Source organism: Cydia strobilella, chromosome 4 (assembly GCF_947568885.1).
Source record: "Cydia strobilella chromosome 4, ilCydStro3.1, whole genome shotgun sequence".
NCBI lineage: Eukaryota > Metazoa > Arthropoda > Insecta > Lepidoptera > Tortricidae > Cydia > Cydia strobilella.
Window position 1 is genome coordinate 2,475,819 of NC_086044.1, and position 21,297 is coordinate 2,497,115.

Genomic DNA, 21,297 nt, shown 5'->3' on the forward strand with positions numbered 1-21,297 from the left:
GTGCGACCCAATTACCCGGGACCATTTGACTTGGCGAGTTTTTTGCAAATGTTTAATAAAGTTTCGTAACACAGAAGGGGAAATAGGTGTTTATGTAGAAATATGATTTCTTGTATATTGTGTTAAAAATAGGCTAAAAAGGCTCCGTATTTGCTGGAAATGAAATATTACTTTTATGTCCCGATGCTAACATGTGCCTAAATAGATTTAACAAGTGTACTTAGGATCAATCAAAAGTAACAATTTTCATGAAATTTTCTATAAAGTGACTCTTTTTCATTGCTCTAGGAAGGACCAATAAACCTATAGGTACCTATACTCCTTTGTTCTTGCTGTTTTAGTTTTAGTATTTTAAACATTTCGAGTAGTGTCTCTGTAGGCATTTAGAGAATTTAGACTAATACGGCCGGCCCATCATAACCAACTAGATAGCCTTTCCTAACTGGAAAAACAGCGATCACAGTGGACGTGCCTCTAACCCTTTATTCGCAGCTTAGTTTAGCCCCTTTAGCCTCTGCTATTACTCCGACTTACTTATTCCTATTTATGAATTTGTCCACAGACGCCCTCAAAATGTACGGCGACCGGCTCTCAGAATGGGAGCGGACGGAGGTCCGCAAGTACCCCGAGGTCTGGTTCCTTGGTTTGGAAGCCAGTAAGATTCAGGCCAAGTCCAGTCTGCCTAATAACTGCGGGTTTGATGACGAGAACGGGAGCTATAATAAGGTGAGCTCACAGAATAAATGTCGTACATGTAGAACGCGTGGTCACAAGTGTCACAACCTCACAACACTTATCTAGATGTAATTTTGCTTGTAAAGTGAAAAGCCGCCAGAATTACCTACTACTGATTTGCGTTATATAAAATGTAATCTACGATTATAACATACCATGTTCATCATTATAACAAGATGCTTACTTTATATTTACACAATAATAGAAAAATCTCCGAATTAATTTGACAATTTACATTTCCAGCAAATCCACGACCACGTGGCGTACCGCTATGAAATCCTGGAGGTGATCGGCAAGGGGTCGTTCGGGCAAGTGATCCGCGCTCTCGACCACCGGACAGGGGGGCAGGTCGCCATCAAGATCATACGGAACAAGAAAAGGTTCCACCACCAGGTACAATCCTATCTACCCTCATTCTGGAGGTAATCGACAAGGGATCGTTCGGTCAGGTGATCCGGGCGCTCGACCACAGGACAGGCGGGCAGGTCGCCATCAAGATCATACGCAACAAGAAGAATCTTGACATGACAGAAGAGCTCTTGGACAAGTTAGAGCGCTTACAGAATGTCTGTATAAGATTCATTTTCGGCCTACGGAAGTACGATCATGTATCTTACTACCGTCATAAACTCAATTGGCTTCCAATCCGCCGCCGCAGAGATCTTCACACTCTTTCTCTTCTCTTCAATGTTCTTTTTACACCTTCTTCTCCTGTATACCTCTCTCAAAAATTTCAATTTTTGGCTGAAGGCAGTGGCCACCGTCTCCGTTCTAGTGCGAATTTATCACTTGCCATCCCCTCTCACAAATCTCGTGGATACAACAAGTCCTTCGCAGTGCGTTCAGTGAAGCTGTGGAATGAGCTGCCAGTTTCGCTCAGACAGGCGCAATCGCTTGCGTCGTTCAAGGAGAGGTTAAAGAAGCTATGGTTATTCTGATTGATTAATGTGCCTATATTTGTATTGTATGTTGCTTTATATTTTTCTACTTCTTTCCAATTTTTAGTGTATTTTTCCCATTCCTTTTTGTGTAATATATTATATGTTTATCCTATTAATTTTGTATGTATTTATATCCTTTATCTTTCTGGTACCTTGTTGTACATTTTGCTACATTTGTCACCCTCTTTTCACTTTCTCCTCTCATCTACTCAAAGGTTAACTGGAAGAGATCCCTCAAAGGGATAAGTTCGCCTTTGTACATCTTATTATTTGTACCATGTAATTTTTAATGTGTATATTTGTACAATAAAGAGTTTACTACTACTACTACTACTATACTCCAATATTGATAAGTCCAGTTCCGGGCTTAGCACGGTTATTGTCATATTGCGCGTGAAATGGTTATTATCATATTGCGCGTGATAGGACTGCTGTCTTCTAACGTTATCGTAAAAAACTGTCATTTTGCGAGCATGGTACCGGGCTACGATAACAATATCCCGTCGATAATGCAAGTAATCGACAATCTTTTTTTTTTCCTTTTCTTGATGGACTTGAGGGCGGTGTTGCCCGTAGCCAATGTCACGTAAAAGGGTAGGAACAAAATAAATGCTCTTAGAGCACGACGCTGTTCGGTGGTTGTTGTAGTTGTCTCGTAAAACCGATAGCTGGATTTTACGAGAAGCACGTGGACTACCGGCCGTTGACTCCAAAATGGTGGTTAAACACGCTTTGAGATTAATTCTCCATTCACTGCACACTACCACATTAGATTATTGTATAATAAAGCTATCGATATTACACTTTAAACAATATTAATGAGCAAAAAACAAAGGAATTAATCACGAGGCTACTATCAAGATGGCGTTAGAACCGGAAGTCTCTAATCGACAATCATTCGTTAGTGACCACGATTGTCTATGCCTAGAGTTTTTGAAAGATCCATTCAATAGGTGGCCTTATTCAATTGTCGGACATGTGTCAGATGAAGTTTGAACGCGAATAGCTAGATTTATTATTACACTTCGAAATTATAGGCCATAACACACCATCGTACCGCACCGTGACCTTGGAGCAATTCTAGAGGGTCCTTTACGCTCATGCGCGAATCACGGCGCGAAGCCGCGAACGCGAGTGTGGAGTCTAGTTCGCTATTCAGCGAAATCGACTCCACATTCGCGTTCGCGGCTTCGCGCCGCGATTCGCGCACGAGTGTGGAGGGCCCTTAGGAATAGGGACACAAACAGTGTCCCATATTTCCATGTTTTTCTTTTTTTTTCATGGAAATATGGGACACTTGGCAACACTGGCGCACGTGTGCGGCAGTCTGTAAGGTAGGATCGCACCGTTTTGACGGTTCGGTGCGATAGTATGGAAGCCCACGCCAGTACTACCTATTCCTAGAACTGCACCAAGGTCATTGTGCGACGCCCCCATAAGTAAGAGCGAGAAAGAGATATCGCTTTCTCGCTCTTACTTATGGATGCGTCGCACAATGACCTTGGTGCGGTGCGACGGTGTGTTACGACCTGTAAAGGCAAATACGTCAAAACGGTGCGAACCTTACAGACTGCCGCACACGTGCGCCAGTGTTGCCAAGTGTCCCATATTTCCATGAAAAACATTCATTCATTCATACATGACTACGATAACAATATCACGTCGGTAATGAAAAAAGTTATCGACAATCATTCGAAAGTGACCACGATTATCTATGCCTAGAGTGTATGTCAATGGCTGGCCTTATTTAAATTTCGGACGTGTGTCGGACAAAGATTGAACACGAATAGTTAGTTTTATTACTACACTTCCAAATTGAAAAGAGTTTAAATGAGTGACAGTTGAGTGACAGCTTTATACAAATTGACTTGCATTATATAGTTTGTCAAAAGGGCCCTCCACACTCATGCGCGAATCGCGGCGCGAAGCCGCGAACGCGAGTTTGGAGTCTAGTTCGCTAATCAGCGAAATCGAATCCACACTTGCGTTCGCGGCTTCGCGCCGCGTAGTCTGGAGCGGGCTAAACATGAATCTAGTATAACAAGGATCGGTCATGAGGGGTGGGGCGAAATGACCGAACGGGATAGTCTTATGTATCTTTAAGTAGTAGTGACAGAGAGCAATATATTACTTTTTGTCTTTGCCATAGTTTCACTTTTCCACCGCTGCCACAACCGAAATTGTGGCAAACAAATAAGTACGTGACATGTCATGCTTCGTTGCTTGTTTAATTATTGTTGTTTTCTATGAAATTGTGCTTTCTCTTATAAAACATAGTGATGGTTAGCGTTTTGAATTGATAAAATAATGGTGAATTGTTCTGTAATTGGCTGTCATAGCCGCTCTGAGCAAAAATATGAGAACATAACCTTTCACACGTAAGTACGGTATTTTACACCTTCCTCTTAACGCAATATGTGAGAATAACATCGTAAAATTACGTTACACTCAAAGCAATGTAGAATCAAACGATTTCAATAAAAATATCACAATTATTTACGCTAATTAACAAAACATTATTTGTAAAATTATCCGCCCAAATTACGTAGGTTGTTTGTGGTAATCTGTCAGCTACTCAGACGAGTCTGAAGTCAGCCGTTTTTAATCTTCTTCTTAATTTAGCTGCATAACAATCATGTTAGGGATACCAGATGAAGATATCATCATTTTATGGGTAATTTTGACTTAAGTTTTTCGTATTTCTAATTCTAAAAAATAAAATAAACAAATGTTGTGAAGATTAAATGTGGTGTACATTAATTGGTGTGAATAATGTGATTGTGATTTGTGATTTCATAAAATTTTAACTCATAATACATTTTATTTTACGTTTTATTTACTAAACATGTTTAGTTTTGTACCACCTGCGCGAATTATAGGAGGTATTTCATTGTTCATACGCCTAAATAGAACGGCCCATTGACATTTATTCAACAATTTTAATACCGTCAAACTTTGCCTCCAGGGTAATCGCCCCAACGTAATTTTTACCAATATGGTACCCCCACGTTTATGACGTCATCTATGTCTATCCCTTACGGGCGCACGCGGTAGCCCGCATCTATGTAATGCTACTCGTAGAGTCGTAGGTCTATGGGGCTAAAGGACCGTCTCATTTCAAACATAGACATTTCAAACAAGAGAGAGAATCATACTATCTTTGTCTTACACTAGTACTAGCACCCAAAAGAAAAGGATGAGTATAGTTTTTTTTGTTCTTATTTACTGATAAGATTAGCTTGACCAACTATAAGGCCCCATACGCACGAGAGCTTAAAAAGCGTTGCGTGTGGGACGCACCCATAAGTAAGAGCGAGAAAGCGATATCTCTTTCTATAAGCTCTCGTGCGAATGGGTGGGGCCTAACATGCACGGATAATTGTGTTCTCTCAACTTAAAGCACACTCGAGCGCGAATCGCGGCGCGAAGCCGCGAACGCAAGTTAATCTAAAGCGAAATCGACTCACGCTCGCGTTCGCGGCTTCGCACCGCGTAGTCTGTAGCGGGCTTAACGTTTTGACAATTGACAATATTGACATTGACAAGCACGCGTGCGCGTCTGAAGAAAATACAACTGACTAGAAAAAAATATATACTGATTTGATGATAACTAAAGAAAATGCCACCGATAATGTAAGTTTCTCTAAAGAACAATAATTTATTTATAGAAAAAGTTATAGTTCGTGTAGATTGTTTGACCAATAATCAATAACTGACTTTATCATGAATTTGTTTTTCAGTCGATGACGATGCTTAGGCGCAGAAGAAAATGCTAGCGAAATATATATATATATATATATATACTCCCTGTTTAGACACGTGGAAAGAATGAGTGGAAAAAGGCTAACAAAGAGAGTGTATAAGGGAGAGGTAGAAACGGGAGTTGGGAAGGGGCAGACCTCGGCGGACTTTTTCTGATCAGATCGGGGAAATCCTGAAGAAAGACCAGGTAGAGCACCCTAAACCGGCGAGCGTGTATGAGGAACGTTATGAAAGTGAAGGTAGCGAAAGAGGTATGTCAGGATCGTAACAAGTGGAAATCCGTGGTCTCTGCCTACCCCTCCGGGAAATAGGCGTGATTATATGTATGTATGTAAGTTTGTTAAACTATCACTAACTGAACGTGAACTTCCAATATTACTTGGAACTCCGGTGGCCATTTAAGAAGTGTAACACTCTTACGGTAGATATCGCTAGGGTCCCCTAGACCCATATAGTGGGAAGATTTGCTGACTATGGATGAGGTCTTGGTGGCTCAATTGGCAGAGCGCTGGAGTATAGATCCAGAGGCCGTGAGTTCAAGTCTCACCCAAGGCAGTAATTTTTCCACTTTTAAATTTATTCTAAGCTTAATAGCATCGATCGCAGACGTTTCTGCTTGTTAAAAACTACGTAATTATTCATACATTTACTCACACTATAGAAAAAGTGCATAAGGATTCTAACAAATATTAAAAACTTTGAAACCCGTCGACCTCACTCAAAACTTCAAAAACATTTTTTTCTTACCCTGTCTGTACCTATATTCTAGAACCTGGTTTTGTATGCAAGAATCCAAGTTTATTGACAAAAAAGACCACCACACTTTGTGCCATAAATTATGTAGGGCTCCGTGGCTCAGTTGGCAGAAGCGATTGGACCGATGTTCCAATGGTCGCAGGTTCGAGTCCTGCCGGAGGTGTAAATTATTCCATTTTTCCTTTAATTTAAAAATCTGGAGTAACGCTCGCATATGTTTCTGCTTAAAAAAAAAGTTAAGTATGGGTATTAGCACATTGTGTGTGTGTGTGTGTGTGTGTGTTAAGATCATTTCTTACAGGTAGATGTTGCTGAATACTGAGAAACAAAAAAAATCCCCCTGACTTAAAAACGAGAGCTTTCTAAAAGTGACATTATTTTCTCATAATTTGCCAATGAACCGCCATACTAGCCTGCACCACTATACCTATACAACTCATGACCTCATCTAATCTATTTTGTTTCTGTTTCAGTCATAACATATTAGAGGACACTCAAATTATCGAGGACATGGAAGACTTATTTAGAAAAGGGATAGTCATAAAATTTAGCTATCGAACGAAAGAAGAAAAGTTCTTACATTCCGCCTGGAACAAACCTCTCAGCAAGTGGCATGTCCGTGCATTTCGAATAGTCAATAGTCAGTGTTTATTTGTAAAACATATGTAGGTGAATCTATTACAGTGTAAAGGATTTTTTTTTACAAACTTAAGTTGCAACGTTGCAATGTATGTATCAAGTCCTGCAAGATAAATTAGACCACACTTCCCTGTATTCGATTGAGCTAAAACTTCACATACACTCTTTAAGTTGGGTGATAACATAATACATTATATGAGTTGGGTGATAACGCAATATTATGGTACAGTCAGCTGCAGAGAAAAGGCACCCCCTGCATACAAATTTAAATTTGCATGAACGTGGGGTACCTTTTCCCTGCAGTACCATCGAATATCTGATGATGGACGCAGGAAGTGGTCATATAGGAGGTCATAGAAGGAGATAAAATAACGCAACCGAATTTGTGTCTGGATTTGTTAGAATTGTCTTGATAAGTATTAGCATAGAGTTACTTATACTAGAGCGGTACTGTCATATTAAATTTTGTAACCCCAGTAAATTCACTGCCATCTGTCGACATACTTTAAAACTAAAAATGAAGATTTATAAAAATACGATAAAATGTATTTAGGTATATAGATAAATGATTTTTTTTTATTTGCATTAATTATTTTTATGATTTTGACCCATGTTCTTTCACTGATATGCGTTAAAATTGTTAAATAATAAACGAAACCGTCAACGCCATCTATACGACTATAGGCCAAAACTAGTAGCGCCCTCTGAACGAGAATCAAATTGTCTTGATTTTCGAGGCACGTTTTTTCCTTAGACTGTATCCATCTATTGGTATTAGTGAGGGCTAACGCGTATGAATTCGCCGCTAGGGGCGCTAGTGTAGATGGTGGTCTTTTCCATAGTTCGAAATGTCAAATGTCACTTGTCACTTTAATGACTGACAACTGTTCTTTAGTGTTTTGGACCACCATCAACAGAGGCGCCGAGACTTCCGGTTCGAGCGCCATCTTGATAGTTAGCATCGTGATTAATTACTTTGTTTTTTGCTTATTAATATTGTTTAAAGTGTAATATCGATAGTTTATTATACAGTAAACTAATGTGGTAGTGTGCAGTGAATGGAGAATTAATTTTGAAGCGCGTTTAACCACCATCTTGGAGTCAACGGCCGGTAGTCCACGTGCTTCTTGTAAAGACTAGCTATCGATTTACAAGAGCTAACAAATCACCGTACACTGTCTTGTACAACCGTACAATTTTTGTAAACCTCTCAATACCTTGATACTGGCGAAATAGTCCCACTGGGCTGAAGCCATAATTTTAAAAGAAGAAGAAGAAGAAGAAGAACAGAGGCGCCAACTGGTGAGCAAAAAAACGATAGTCCTCTTTGCCTGTTAAAAGAATCGGCAATAAAAACTTGTATCAAAAATATCAGTTTTAACAAAATCCTTATTTCATTTCATTTATTTAACATTAAAAGTCATGTGCATTACAGAAGATGTTAGTAAAATGTAGTCAGTACATTGACACCCGGGTAGGGCACATAATGTTAGTACTTGTGAGGTACCTACAGAGGGCTACAGTTTTTGTGCTCACCAGTTGGCGCCACTGTAGATGTAAATTCTTCTATGCTTATTTTTATAAAATCAATACGACCACACTTCCCTGTATTCGATTGAGCTAAAACTTCACATACATTCTTTAAGTTGGGTGATAACATAATACATTATATAAGTTGGGTGATAACGGAATATTATGGTACAGTCAGCTGCAGAGAAAAGGCACCCCCCTGCATACAAATTTAAATTTGTATGAACGTAGGGTACCTTTTCCCTGCAGTACGATCGAATATCTGATGATGGACGCAGGAAGTGGTCATATAGGAGGTCATAGAAGGAGATAAAATAACGCAACCTAATTTGTGTCTGGATTTGTTAGAATTGTCTTGATAAGTATTAGTGAGGGCTAACGCGTATGAATTCGCCGCTAGGGGCGCTAGTGTAGATGGTGGTCTTTTCCATAGTTCGAAATGTCAAATGTCACTTCAATGACTGACAGCTGTTCTTTAGTGTTTTGGACCACCATCAACAGAGGCGCCGGACTTCCGGTTCGAGCGCCATCTTGATAGTTAGCATCGTGATTAATTACTTTGTTTTTTGCTCATTAATATTGTTTAAAGTGTAATATCGATAGCTTATTATACAGTAAACTAATGTGGTAGTGTGCAGTAAATGGTTTAACCACCATCTTGGAGTCAACGGCCGGTAGTCCACGTGCTTCTTGTAAAGTCTAGCTATCGATTTACAAGAGCTAACAAATCACCGTACACTGTCTTGTACAACCGTACAATTTTTGTCGTTTTTAAACCTCTTAATACCTTGATACTGGCGAAATAGTCCCACTGGGCTGAAGCCATAATTTTAAAAGAAGAAGAAGAACAGAGGCGCCAACTGGTGAGCAAAAAAACGATAGTCCTCCTTGCCTGTTAAAAGAATCGGCAATAAAAACTTGTATCAAAAATATCAGTTTGAACAAAGTCCTTATTTCATTTCATTTATTTAACATTAAAAGTCATGTGCATTACAGAAGATGTTAGTAAAATGTAGTCAGTACATTGACACCCGGGTAGGGCACATAATGTTAGTACTTATGAGGTACCTACAGAGGGCTAAAGTTTTTGTGCTCACCAGTTGGCGCCACTGTAGATGTAAATTCTTCTATGCTTATTTTTATAAAATCAATACGTTCTAATATACACAAAGGTATTTTAACGTCTAAATGTGCCATTTTTTCAACTTGTTTAATTTTGCATATATTTTAGTTGGCAGTTTTTATAAACCACTAACATTTATTGAGCTATATCATGTTTACCATGATTAATCAAAGACGAACAAACATTTACCACAATTATGAATAAGGAAGGAGTTAAGTAAATTCCCGATAAAAAAGCTTGAAGCCCCTAAAACTTCTTTGCATTGGACATTTTGAAAGACCTCCATCTACACTCGCGCCCCTAGCGGCGGAATTAAACGCGGTAGCCCTCATTACCTACACTAGAGCGGTACTGTCATAGTAAATCTTGTAACCACAGTAAATTCACTGCCATCTATCGACACACTTTAAAACTAAAAATGAAGATTTATAAAAATACGATAAAATGTATTTAAATATGGATAAATGAGTTTTTTTATTTGCATTAATTATTATTATGATTTTGACCCATGTTCTTTCACTGATATGAGTTAAAATTGTTTTAATGACAAACGAAACCGTCAACGCCATCTATACGACAGTAGGCCAAAGCTAGTAGCGCCCTCTGAACGAGAATCAAATTTTCTTGATTTTCGAAGCACTTTTTTTCCTTAGACTGTATTCATCTATTACGGAGTTATATCTATCTTTGTTACCTACTTATACTTATATTATAATCTATTGCTTGTACCAATTATAATGCCTGCATATCTAATTTAATTTAACATTTTTATAATATGTCAAGAAGCTAATAATTATAACAATAATTTGGAACCCTTTTCAAACTCAAACATATTTATTGCTCATAGTATTACAAATTACAAGAATACAGACCCTGTAAGGGCACAGCAATTTTGTTTTGCTGCAACGCACACAGCAATCCTACGGGTTTTTTTGTTTTGTTTTTATATTTTTCTTTTGTTTCTTTTATATGTGTGTATTGTGGCAAAAGAATAAATGATTTGTCTATCTATCTACATTTACTTAATAGGTTTGTGTAAATAAACTTCGTTTATTTTCTTGGCAATGGTTGTATTATTTACTCATTTATAATATTCTCTCCAGCAGCACAGAGCCGACAATCCGACATTGTTACATATCTGTATCAGAGTTTACATTAGTAAACATAGAAGACTGACAACGCCGCGAGAATTGTCATTGTTGTAAATGGAATTTAAGTTACTTATAGCAAAGACATAATTATGTAACTCCGTATAAGCAAGATAAATAGTATAAGGAAAAAATGTGCCTCGGAAAGTAAGAAAAAGTTATACTCGAATAGATGGCGCCACACCTTTAGCCTATACTCATCTCATCAAGGGGGGGCAATATTTCTCACTTATAAGAAACTAGTTATAAGAAACATGTACCGTTTGTGCCCAAATAAACATTAAAACATTATGTCCTGTCTTTGTTTGTAACATGTATTTTTCTTTGTAGTGCACAATAAAGAATTTTATTATTATTATTCCACCTACCAGGGTCTCAGCCAGGTATAAGTAAATTTCTGTCTCATTTACAGAGGGTTCCATTTATAGAGATGAGACTTGAGGTTATTTCAGTTATAGAGGCTTGTTTTGTCTCAGCACTAACAGAGATAATTCAGTGCTAAAGTATCGGGACCGCGCTATGAGTCAGCTATAATAGAGGTACTAAGTACCTAACAGTGACAGATTTATTACGTATAAAGCTAAAATAAAAAATAGGAATAAGCGAAACCTATTCACCTATGTCGAGTCCATTAAAGTTGCGGGGAATGCTGTTTTGTATGAAGATTGTCCGTCTTGAATGTTTACTAGTCTCTACTTGTATAGAAACATAGGTAAATAGTTTAGGTAGGTATTCGTGTGATAGTAAAACATAGGCGACATAAGTATGTATTTATTAAGCTCGCTAGCAACTCGCAAGCGCACACTCTTAGTAACAGCCGGTTTTGTGCATGATGCTTAGGAAGTCCTTGAGCGCCATCCTTAATTTCTCCCTTGATCCAAGAGAAGTTTTCTGGAAGAAATAGAAGGAAATAAGTAAAAGTAGGTTCATGTGGCAGCAACGGAGGAAATATTTTCACATGAGAACAGTATATTTGCACCCAAGATATACTAACTAATCGCCGGGAACAATCATTTGTCTTTATGTCTGTAAACAAGGCGCAGATTAGATTAGAACTGGGTGCCTTATTTAAACCTAATATTGCATTCCCAGATTATGTATCTCAGAGGTACCTAACTATCAAATAATAGGTACCTATCTCATTGCACAATACAGCCACACTCATAATTATTCAAAAGAGTAAAAGTTACCTACTAAGACAGACCTAGTGGAGCGATACAGTTTTTTTTATGTCTAGTACTTAATTCGGTACTCAAAAGAACCTACCTTCTATTTACAGCTATTACAAATTGCTTCAATAGCTACTGGCTCACAGTAGTCTGACCAATGGACTAGTTGCCATCAGCTAGCAGGTGTTATTACACCTGTTAGAACCTAAAACAAAAAAGTATCTACCTAGATGTAAGTTTTTCAAGTAGATTTTCTAGACCTGTACCGCTGGCTATATTTTGACCCCTAGGTTATAAAAATATTAAAGTCAATTCTGTTTTCGCTTATGAATACTTTGTTAAGATGTAAATCTTACATTTTGTTTTGTGTCATATATATAATTTGCTTTTCTAGTAATTTGTTATTTTGTGGTAATTATTTTTTATTTTGAATTATTTTGGAGAAAAAAATATTCGAGAGAAAACATGTAACTGTGTTGCACTTAGGATAGTGTTTTTAGTGTGAAAACATAGTTTGTGTCAATTACGTCCACTGCAATCTGATACTATGTCATAATATTCTAAATGACACAAAAAAAAAATTAGAGTTAAAAAAAATTACTTAGGTCGAATTTAATCGTTTAAATAGGTCCATTAAATGATTTTGTGTCTTATTAAGGCATAGCTTCATAAGATATTTGATGATTTTGTTGTAACAGGCTGTCACCGTTACAAAAGAATATTAAAGATATTAGAGTTTACATCTTATTAATTTGAAATGCGGGATAAATAAGATGTATGAATTTGTGTCACTTGCATCCACTGCATAAACAAATATTACAAAAATATTATTTGCGTTCAAACGAAGCTAGCGGGCGGTCTGAATGGGCAACGGAGGCCGTGCAGGGTGGGGCCGCGGCGTGACCTTGCCGTACGTAACGCATGTTTACTTCGCCTGTGCGCCAAATTAACGCAACTTATTCAAAGAAGTTACGCAAACAACACAACAACAAGCAACAAGCAAGCAAAGAATGCGTCGAATTATCTTTTACCTATTTAAAACTTATAGATATTGTACAATGTCACCATTATGCAAAAGAACTGTAAGTACATGTTTGATTTGCGAGCGAGCTGGCAACATTGCGCAGGGAAATCTTAAAAATATCGCGTTTACGTGAACGCCACATACATTTGTGAGAGTGATAGGGAAAAGGTACCACTAAAGTAAAATTTGGTTATTAATACCGTGACTTTCTTTCATTCTTTGATAAAAAAAATTGCTATTTATGCAACAAGTGCGGAAATCATCTTTACGCACGTGTATCATACAATGTTTTACTATGCATTGTGCGCGTAAATAAAAAAACATCATGGCAAATAAGTTTAATTATTAAAAGGAGTGTTTTAAATCGACACGAGTTGCGAATTACCTATTCGCACGTGTATCGTACGTTTTACAGTACATATGGCCCTTTAAACTTTCGACATATGCACCGTAAGTGCTCTTTTCCGCACTAGTGCGAGAAAGTAGCACCATATGTACTGTAAAAAAAAATTGAAAACAAAAAGCACTAGTGCGGAAAAGCAGTACTTTCCGCACGATATGGCTCCGTAGGAAACGCACTTTTCGAGCACATGCATTGTAAAAAAAAATATAGGACTGTATCTCCTAAACCATGCGTCGTAGCGCAAAAATAATAAAATTTACGTTCCCCTTTATGTAACCCAAAAGTAATACATGAAAAATACAATGAAAAAAAGAAACAAAATCTTTATAGGGCTGTATTAGCTGTATCTCCTAAATCGTGCATCGTAGCGCAAAAATAATCAAATTTTCGCTCCCCTTTAAGAAGCCCCTAATTAAGATTTAAAAACGCAAAAAAGAAAAAAAAGAGGAAAAAATCTTTATAGGGCTGTATCTCCTAAACCGTGCGTCGTAGCGCAAAAATAAACGTTTCGGTCTCGTTTATGTAACCATTAATTTATATTTAAAAAAAACGCAATAAAAAAAAAAAACAAAAAAAAACTTTTTAGGGCTGTATCTCCTAAACCGTCGTAGCGCAAAAATAATCAAATTTTCGTTCCCCTTTATGGAACCCCTAACTAATATACAAAAAACACAATGAAAAAAAAAACAAAAAAAAATCTTTATAGGGCTGCATCTCCTAAATCGTGCATCGTAGCGCAAAAATAATGAATTTTTCGTTCCCCTTTAAGAAACCCTTAATTAATACTTAAAAAAAAAAAACAAAAAAAACAGGAAAAAATCTTTATAGAGCTATATCTCCTAAACCGTGCGTGTTAGCGCAAAAATAACAAAATTTTCGTTCCCCTATACGGAACCCCAAAGTAATATACAAAAAACACAATGAAAAAAAAACAACAAAAAAATCTTTATAGGGCTGCATCTCCTAAACCGTGCATCGTAGCACATAAATAATCATATTTTCGTTCCCCTTTAAGAAACCCTTAATTAAAACTTTAAAAAAAACCAGGAAAAAAACTTTATAGAGCTATTATAGCTATATATATATATAGATATAATATCTCCTAAACCGTGCGTGGTGGCGCAAAAATAATAAAAGTTTCGTTCCCCTTTATGCAACTCATAATTTATATTTTAAAAAAACGCAAAAAAAATAAAAAAATCATTATAGGGCTGTATCTCTTAAAGCATGCGTCGTAGCGCAAAAATAATAAAAATTTCGTTTCCCTTTATGAAGCCCCAAAGTAATATACTAAAAACACAATGAAAAAAAAAGAAAAAAAATAACAAAAAAACTTTATAGGGCTGTATCTCCTACACCGTGCATCGTAGCGCAAAAATAATTTAAAAAAAAAAAACCCTTTAAGAAACCCCTAATTAAGATTGAAAAACGCAAAAAAGAAAAAGAGGAAATAAATCATTTTAGGGCTGTATCTCCTAAACCGTGCGTCGTAGCGCAAAAATAAACGTTTCGGTCCCGTTTATGTAACCATTAATTTATATTTAAAAAAAACGCAATAAAAAAAAACAAAAAAAAACTTTTTAGGGCTGTATCTCCTAAACCGTCGTAGCGCAAAAATAATCAAATTTTCGTTCCCCTTTATGGAACCCCTAACTAATATACAAAAAACACAATGAAAAAAAAAACAAAAAAAAAATCTTTATAGGGCTGCATCTCCTAAATCGTGCATCGTAGCGCAAAAATAATCAATTTTGCGTTCCCCTTTAAGAAACCCTTAATTAATACTTAAAAAAAAAAACAAAAAAAACAGGAAAAAATCTTTATAGAGCTATATCTCCTAAACCGTGCGTGGTAGCGCAAAAATAACAAAATTTTCGTTCCCCTATACGGAACCCCAAAGTAATATACAAAAAACACAATGAAAAAAAAACAACAAAAAAATCTTTATAGGGCTGCATCTCCTAAACCGTGCATCGTAGCACATAAATAATCAAATTTTCGTTCCCCTTAAGAAACCCTTAATTAAAACTTTAAAAAAAACCAGGAAAAAAACTTTATAGAGCTATTATAGCTATATATATATATATATATAGATATAATATCTCCTAAATCGTGCGTGGTGGCGCAAAAATAATAAAAGTTTCGTTCCCCTTTATGCAACTCATAATTTATATTTTAAAAAAACGCAAAAAAAAATAAAAAAATCATTATAGGGCTGTATCTCTTAAAGCATGCGTCGTAGCGCAAAAATAATAAAAATTTCGTTTCCCTTTATGAAGCCCCAAAGTAATATACTAAAAACACAATGAAAAAAAAAGAAAAAAAATAACAAAAAAACTTTATAGGGCTGTATCTCCTACACCGTGCATCGTAGCGCAAAAATAATTTAAAAAAAAAAACCCCTTTAAGAAACCCCTAATTAAGATTGAAAAACGCAAAAAAGAAAAAGAGGAAAAAAATCATTTTAGGGCTGTATCTCCTAAACCGTGCATCGTAGCACAAAAATAATCAAATTTTCGTTCCCCTTAAGAAACCCTTAATTAAAACTTTAAAAAAACCAGGAAAAAACTTTATAGAGCTATTATAGCTATATATATATATATATATAGATATAATATCTCCTAAACCGTGCGTGGTGGCGCAAAAATAATAAATTTTTCGTTCCCCTTTAAGAAACCCTTAATTAATACTTAAAAAAAACAAATAAAAACAGGAAAAAATCTTTATAGAGCTATATCTCCTAAACCGTGCGTGGTAGCGCAAAAATAACAAAATTTTCGTTTCCCTATACGGAACCCCAAAGTAATATACAAAAAACACAATGAAAAAAAAAAACAACAAAAAAATCTTTATAGGGCTGCATCTCCTAAACCGTGCATCGTAGCACAAAAATAATCAAATTTTCGTTCCCCTTAAGAAACCCTTAATTAAAACTTTTAAAAAACCAGGAAAAAACTTTATAGAGCTATTATAGCTATATATATATATATATAGATATAATATCTCCTAAACCGTGCGTGGTGGCGCAAAAATAATAAAATTTTCGTTCCCCTTTATGCAACCCATAATTTATATTAAAAAAAAAAACGCAAAATTAAAAAAAAAAATCATTATAGGGCTGTATCTCTTAAACCATGCGTCGTAGCGCAAAAATAATTAAAAAAAAACCCTTTAAGAAACCCGTAATTAATACTTAAAAAAAAAACAAAAAAAACCAGGAAAAAAACTTTGTAGAGCTGTATCTCCTAAACCGTGCGTGGTACCGCAAAAATAATAAAATTTTCGTTCCCCTTTATGCAACCCATAATTTATATTTAAAAAAACGCAAAATTTAAAAAAAAATCTTTATAGGGCTGTATCTCCTAAACCGTGCATCGTAGCGCAAAATAATCAATATCCGTTCCCCTTTAAGAAGCCCCTAATTAAGATTTAAAAACGCAAAAAAGAAAAAGAGAAAAAAAATCATTTTAGGACTGTATCTCCTAAACCGTGTGTCGTAGCGCAAAAATAATAATATTTTCGTTCCCTTTTATGAAACCCCAAAGTAATAACAAAAAACGCAATGACAAAAAAAAGAAAAAAAAACAACAAAAAAAACTTAAGGGATGTATCTCCTAAACCGTGCATGGTAGCGAAAAATATTCAAATTTTCATTCCCCTTAAGAAGCCCTTAATTAAGATTTAAAAACGTAAAAAAGAAAAAGAAAAAAATCTATATAGGGCTGTATCTCCTAAACCGTGCGTCGTAGCGCAAAAATAATCAACTTTTCGGTCCCCTTTATGTTACCATTAATTTATACAAAAAAAACGCAAAAAAAAAGATTTTTTTTTTATAGGGCTTGATCTCCTAAACCATGCGTCGTAGCGCAAAAATAATTAAATTTTCGTTCCCCTTTATGAAACCCCAAAGTAATATACAAAAAACACAATGTAAAAAAGAAAAAAAGAAAAAAAACAATAAAAAAAACTTTATAGACTTTATCTCCTAAACCGTGCGTCGTAGCGCAAAAATAATCAAATTTTCTTTTCTCTTTATTCAACCCTTAATTTATATTTAAAAAAAAAACGCTTTCACTAAACTGCTGTAACTCGGAAACTTAGAATCCACAAAGGGGACTTTACTAAATTATGACACATATTAAAGCCTGACCAGTAATATATGATCATTGTCAAGAGGGCGCTGTTCATTCTCATGTATAGGGTGACAGTTCAGTATAGTATGAAAAAATATTGTATTTAATGAACATCATCATCATTGTAATTAATGTTGCTTGCCACGCTTAAACATAACAAAAATCACAATAAATTGCGTCTTAAAATAAACTTAAAAAGTCTACTAAAAATCGAAACAAAAGTAATTTTTAAGTCGCTGATGTGACATTCTCAATCAAAAGGTAGGTAGCACTGTCGTTTACCATAAAGACGAAATTTGATTATATCTTTATACAAATAACCTGTCAGAGAAAGTGGTACCTTTTGATTAGGAACGTCACAAATGTTGGTCAGTATGAGGAGTGCAGCCTACAGTTTATTTTTAATTATATTTATATACCTACTACGGTAAGATTGATAAGACAATGTAATTATGCCTCCGAATGAAATAAATACACTGTATCGCAAAACTAAGTGGCGAGACAGCTCATAATGCCATCTCTTTCACTCTTGGTTGGTCTTAACAAGGGTAAAGGAGATAGTATTAAGATCTCAGTCGCAAGCTGATATTGCGGCAAGTATAATAAGCACCCCACCCGCGTAGGTACCCTTCCCCGCGCACGCCCTTCTTGCTCAATTGAGTTTTATTTTGCCAGATAGTAAAAAAACCGTGGATCAAAATGACCCAAATTATGAATGATGTCTCAATGTGGTATTATAATACTGTAGACGTAAACTTAATAACATGAATTTTTTTTTGTGGCAGATACAGGGTGTTAATTAGAAAAAAATTTTTTTTAAATAAAAACGGTGGATGAATTTGACACAGATTTGTTTGAATAACATATAACAATGTTCTATAAAGTACAACACTTCACTTACCGACTCTAATATTTTTTTAGGCGTTTTAGGATCAATATTAGGTATTTATTAAATGCCATTATACCCGTGGATGAAAATGACACAAAATGCGTGTGTAGGTCGGAAGCCACTTTGCCTTTACAGGGAAACAAAGAATTTCGTCTCTAATATTTTTTTTACAGAATGCTGATTGAAAAAAGAAATACCTAAATTTCTACCTAAGCAAATACCTAGGATGACACAAAATATTATTTTTAGGTTTAGTATATGGTCTGGAAACTATATATAAAAAATAAGCAACATTAATATTCTTATAACCTCAGAAGTTATTGGTACAGGTCTATTCCCCCTTAGGTTAGGATTTGAATGTTGAGGTAAAAAGTAGCTTAGTAATGTAACCTAACCTAGGTTAATAGCATAAGTAAGAGATTGTGCAACAGATATCTTATCATACTAACTTTTACATTTATAATGTGAGGTAGTATTTAAGAGTTTAGGAGCATTGTTATCGAGAGGTTTGTTTGACAGACATGTAAACTTTACGAGAAACACTGCAATTTTATAGCTTTACCTTTAGGTGTTTTAGTAATCCATCACCGTTTTGACTTTTGAGGCTCGGCGTTAAGTTCGGCACATAACTGTAAATATGCGAAATGCCCGAAATTCTTCGTCTGGCATATCAGACGGGTTGTAAGAGTGTCTTGATAAAGCTATGCACGAGATTTTTAGACGCTCTTTTTCTTTAACAGCATCCGCGAGTAGGAATAATAAAATTTGACTTTCCTGCAAAGAAAAAATTGACAATATATATATACAGCGGAACATTGTAACTAATAACTCAATATCATAGAAAAACTGATATTTACCCGTAATTTATACCTTAAAAGTGGTTTATTCAATAATTTTGCTTTCACGACAAGGCTTATCGTCACCTAAGAAGCACGTAGATAGAATTAACGAAGTTGAACTGTCAAAATGGGACAATGTGTCAAATTATCAACGACGGCAACGACTATGTTATGCAAATTGTCGTCTGTCAAGCTCCTGTCATCTACCGCTGTCATTCTGTCATCTACCGCTGTCATTCTGTCATCTACCGCTGTCATTCTGTCGTCTACCGCTGTCATTCTGTCGTCTAACGCTGTCATTCTGTCATCTACCGCTGTCATTCTGTCATCTACCGCTGTCAGATGTGGATAACTATCACGATTTCGCCCTATCACGGCCTTGTCACGCTACCATGCTAAGCCCGGACGGTTATTACGACGACAACGACTTTAGTTCCTGTTCGCGCATCTCTTATGCCGCTACTTATGTTTATCCCTCAGTAAGATGAAACCCATGATGTTGAAACCAGAAGGTTGCAAACTCTTGATTTATTTACTGCAGTTATACCTAACTATCTATAAAGTAAATGGTAATGCCTATAAATAGACAGTGACATTATTTTACCTTCAGACATATCATGCTATAATATACGTAAGGTACAAGACTCCACCAAAACTGATTTATTATTGGTCTCCCTTCTACCGCTGACTTACAAAATCATCTCTATGTTGTTTCAGGCCCTAGTGGAAGTGAGGGTGCTGGACCACTTGAGGTTGAAAGACAAGGACCAGGCGCACAACGTCATACACATGCTGGACTACTTCTACTTTAGGAACCACTTGTGCATCAGTTTTGAGCTGATGAGGTAAGTGTTGCAGATTTTTAGGAGAAGAATGGTTGACAAAATGGATCACCGGACACTTTCAACTATCTTGCTGCTAAGAGCGACAGGGAAATAACTAATTAACCTATACCTTTCCCTCTCAGCAGTAAGTTTCCGTCGACCGTCTTATAAGTAATCAAGCTATCTAATAACCCATTAAGAATGTGCGATGCCTTTCTTTTCTTTCTTAACGCTAAATGTCGCCATGCCTACGCTACGTAAAATATTTATGTAAAGCAAAATGGGCACTTAGTAAACAAAATCTCGCATTAATATCCTATATAGAAGTTAGTTTACCGTCCAGGTCAAATAAGGACATTTTCAATTTCAATTCTAATTTATTTATTTGTGACACCATAATACAACACAGAAGAAAGACAAACAGATGATAGGTAACTGTAAAACCACCAAATGAACCTTAATAGAGCATGGTACCTACTGCCCTCTTGTCCAGCGCTGATTTTCCGTTAGGTGACGTTTCAGTTTCACGGTATTTAATGATTTTTTCTGGTTGCAGCATCAACCTGTACGAGCTGATAAAGAAGAACAACTACCAAGGCTTCAGCTTGAGCCTGATCCGACGGTTCGCGAGTTCGTTGCTGAGGTGTTTAAGGCTGCTGGAAGCGGAGAACATCATACATTGCGATCTGAAACCGGTAAAAATTCTGCACAACAGTAATTGCTTAAAAACGAAATAAATAACTATTAAAATTAAAAATATTAAAAATCCCCTACCATCCGATCAATCCACTTGGATGCCAAAAATGCCTTACTTCATTTTAGAGAAGAGCTGACACTTCAAACTGCTGGATCGATTTCTATCAAACAAGAACCATCGCATGGAAACTTGCTTACACGTAAAAAATGCTTCGAAATCGGTCCATCTGTTGGAAAGCTACGTTACAGCTGTCTCTCTGCAGAGGCGTCAACACACCCCTCTTTTTAGTTTTTTCGTCGGGGGTATTAACCGGTATTTATGTGAACTAAGAAGTGAAAGAGAACTATTTGATGCCCAAGATCTTAGCTGTAAGAAAACTTAAGGTTACATTCGGATGGTGACTGCAGCAGTGTTGCTATTGCAGTGCAACGTCTGCAGCGGTGATGCGGACGATATCTCTGTCTAAGTATATCCTTGATAAATAGCTTTACTGTCGTGTGGTTACCGTATTTCTGTCGCGATTAGAACGTTCAATTAGTCACTTACAAATCCCTAATGTTACGCAAATTTACTCGTAACCAATAAAAATTAGCGACTTTATATGGAGAATTCTACACATTTAACATGAATGCATGTGTAAAATAAACTGTAGGTAGGGGCAGAATTTCAGGTTTAAGTTTTCGAT

At 36.2% G+C, this 21,297-nt stretch overlaps 1 protein-coding gene and 2 non-coding genes across 4 annotated transcripts in view; all 3 read left to right on the forward strand.

The window, feature by feature from the left end:
* The window catches only part of LOC134740489 (dual specificity tyrosine-phosphorylation-regulated kinase 2), a 116,710-nt gene that overhangs the window by 53,486 nt on the left and 41,927 nt on the right, over nucleotides 1-21,297 (forward strand). For both annotated transcript variants that reach the window (XM_063672982.1, XM_063672981.1), the window contains exons 3-6: nucleotides 563-726; nucleotides 979-1,128; nucleotides 19,809-19,936; nucleotides 20,472-20,610. In XM_063672982.1, coding sequence (XP_063529052.1) covers nucleotides 563-726; nucleotides 979-1,128; nucleotides 19,809-19,936; nucleotides 20,472-20,610 — 581 coding nt within the window. The remainder of the gene's footprint in view (nucleotides 1-562; nucleotides 727-978; nucleotides 1,129-19,808; nucleotides 19,937-20,471; nucleotides 20,611-21,297) is intronic.
* Nucleotides 5,921-5,993, forward strand: Trnay-aua (transfer RNA tyrosine (anticodon AUA)). The gene has a single exon. It is a non-coding gene; the product is annotated as a tRNA-Tyr (tRNA).
* Trnai-gau (transfer RNA isoleucine (anticodon GAU)) lies at nucleotides 6,283-6,357 on the forward strand. The gene has a single exon. It is a non-coding gene; the product is annotated as a tRNA-Ile (tRNA).